Source organism: Tachysurus fulvidraco, chromosome 7, assembly GCF_022655615.1.
Source record: "Tachysurus fulvidraco isolate hzauxx_2018 chromosome 7, HZAU_PFXX_2.0, whole genome shotgun sequence".
NCBI lineage: Eukaryota > Metazoa > Chordata > Actinopteri > Siluriformes > Bagridae > Tachysurus > Tachysurus fulvidraco.
Window position 1 is genome coordinate 15,288,739 of NC_062524.1, and position 2,500 is coordinate 15,291,238.

Below are 2,500 nucleotides of genomic sequence, written 5' to 3' on the forward strand. Positions count from 1 at the left end.
TCTATCTATCTATCTATCTATCTATCTATCTATCTATCTATATATATATATATATATATATATATATATATATATATATATATATATATATATATATATATATATACACAAACATTCATACACACATATTGATCACAGCTGTTTAAAATCCCACAAACTTTGTGGCCTGAGGTGACTACAGTGCAGGAGACTTTGCATCATAGAGTGTGTGTGTAAAGTCATAGTGCATCACATGATGGCTGCTTACTCAACAACGGACAGAACAGTCATGTGGGAACAGAAACATTTACACACACACACACACACACACACACACACACACACACACACACACACACACACACACACACACACACACACACACACACACACACACACAAAGCTTGTACCTGACGCTGAATTCTGGCTGGGTCTGACAGATCCTCCTCGTTGCAGGACATTCTGGGTAGTTTTGGCCTGAATGATGTGTGTGGCCTTCTGGCCTAAAAACACAGTGCAGAAGAAGTCAAACTTCATTTCAGCAAAACGTCCAAAAGTCCAAAAGCTGGGACAGTCTGAAGAAGCTTGAAATTTACGGAAGTCCAGTTCTTATCAACTTTAGATTTATTAAGCTGTAGATCTCAGGAACTTCAGAAGGTCCAGATTTCAGGAATGTCAGAACTCTAGAAGTCTACAGGAAATATCTGTATGAGATCAAATCCAAATCTCAGAAGGTTAGAGATCTCAAACCTCAGATCTGCAAACCTTTAGCTATCTCAGAAACTGTAAGAACACCAGGAGCTATAAATACTGTGTGATTGGTTGGAGAACGCACCTTAATGCTAAAGCCTGTGGGCGGAGCTGATGTATTGATTAGCATGTGAAGGTTTGGGGATGGAGCCTGAATCCTTTGATCTTGGTTCTGTCTACATTATATTATTACAGTCATCCATTAAGTTATTCTATTTTTAATTAATATTTACCCGTAATTTAAATTTAAAACGTTATTTGTTTACTTAAAAAGATTTGTGTATTAGGATTTATCATCATAATCATCATCATCATCGTCATTTCTAGTATGTTCTATAGGTGTATTGTTGTTGTTTACCTAAAGCTGCTCACTAGCATTACAATTTAGCTAAACTGTACCTGGCGTAATACAGTTAGCACAAAGAGCGTGCTATTAGCCAGGCAGATAAATCTACGAACATGACTTTTGTTGAAAGAGACTCTTGTCGTAAATCTTCTGACCATCATGCTTTGACAGTGAAGGCTAACAAAGAGCTAGCTAGCTAACACTAGCTAACCAATTATCAAATGGCACTAGCTGAAGGTTATAACATTCAATAGCTTCATGAAAGACAAGACAGTTACATTTGTAAACGTTTACATTCTGTAGGCAAGCTAACAACGCTGGCTGGCTAAGACCAGATGGTTCAACATAAATTTAGCCGACATTAGCTGAATAAATTTATCAAGACATTTAGCTTTCAGAAAGTTATTTTGTCCTCTAGAACAGAATTATGGTCAATTTGGAACAATGAATAAACATTAAAACTAACATCGTGTAAAAACCACCATCTTAAATTCATTAGCATCTAATTTACATTTACAAACATGAAAGTCTTGGTTGCTGACGCCTCATCATGTGGACTAATCAGAGAGCCGTTACTGTGATTAATCAGCCTGAGGATGCTGATGAGTCTGTGGTTTATTTCTGCTTTATCACCATGAGCTGCACAAAAAAATATTCACTAGTTCAATGTTCTTTTGTGTATTTAAGGGTCTTTTACTATATCTAATCAAAATGTGCATACATTTGAATACATTATCAAACCACTGAAGATAAAACTTTGGGAAAAAATGAATTTAAAAAACTATTTAAAAATCTTTTCTTAATGTTACTTCTTAGGTAAAATGATCAACATTTGTGTGTGTGGTGTGTATTCAGAGGTTGGACAAAATCATGTTGTGTTGGACCATCATTTGCATTTAATACAGCTTTCAACCTTCTGGCTTCAGAGAGGTTGGAGCAGGGAACCTGCTTCTCATTCTTCTCTTTAAAATTTCCCACTCTGGATTGATGATATTCAGATCAGGAGACTGAGCTGGACAGAGCAGATGTTAAAGATCTACTGGTGATCCTCACACCAAGACTGATCTGGCCTCCTGGGTCTTCAGATCCAACCTCATGTTTGAAGGGTGGAACCAGACAATCCGAGTCGCATGCTTCTCCATCCATTGGGGTTCTCTATCCATAAACCAGACCTGCTGTTGGAATAATGTACATGATGATTCATCAGACCACATAACTGGCTTCCAGTCTTCAGCTGTCCAGGTTGACACTGGTGTCTGTGATTAATGCTTCAGCAGTTCTAACTCATCCATGGACGTTGGCTTTGTGAAGTTCTTTCCTAACTGTTTTTGTGGAAACAGGGTCTTCATTGTGGACATTAAGTTCTGCTGTCACTTTTGCTGCAGCAGTTGTTTGAATCCTTCCTAGTGTCCGCTGGTTCCTATC

The 2,500-nt window shown here is 37.7% G+C and overlaps 1 protein-coding gene across 1 annotated transcript in view; it reads right to left on the bottom strand.

Moving 5' to 3' along the window:
* Positions 1–2,500, bottom strand: part of mtus1b (microtubule associated tumor suppressor 1b) — a 40,450-nt gene that overhangs the window by 25,504 nt on the left and 12,446 nt on the right. The window contains exon 6 of the mRNA XM_047815985.1: positions 390–482. Coding sequence (XP_047671941.1) covers positions 390–482 — 93 coding nt within the window. The remainder of the gene's footprint in view (positions 1–389; positions 483–2,500) is intronic.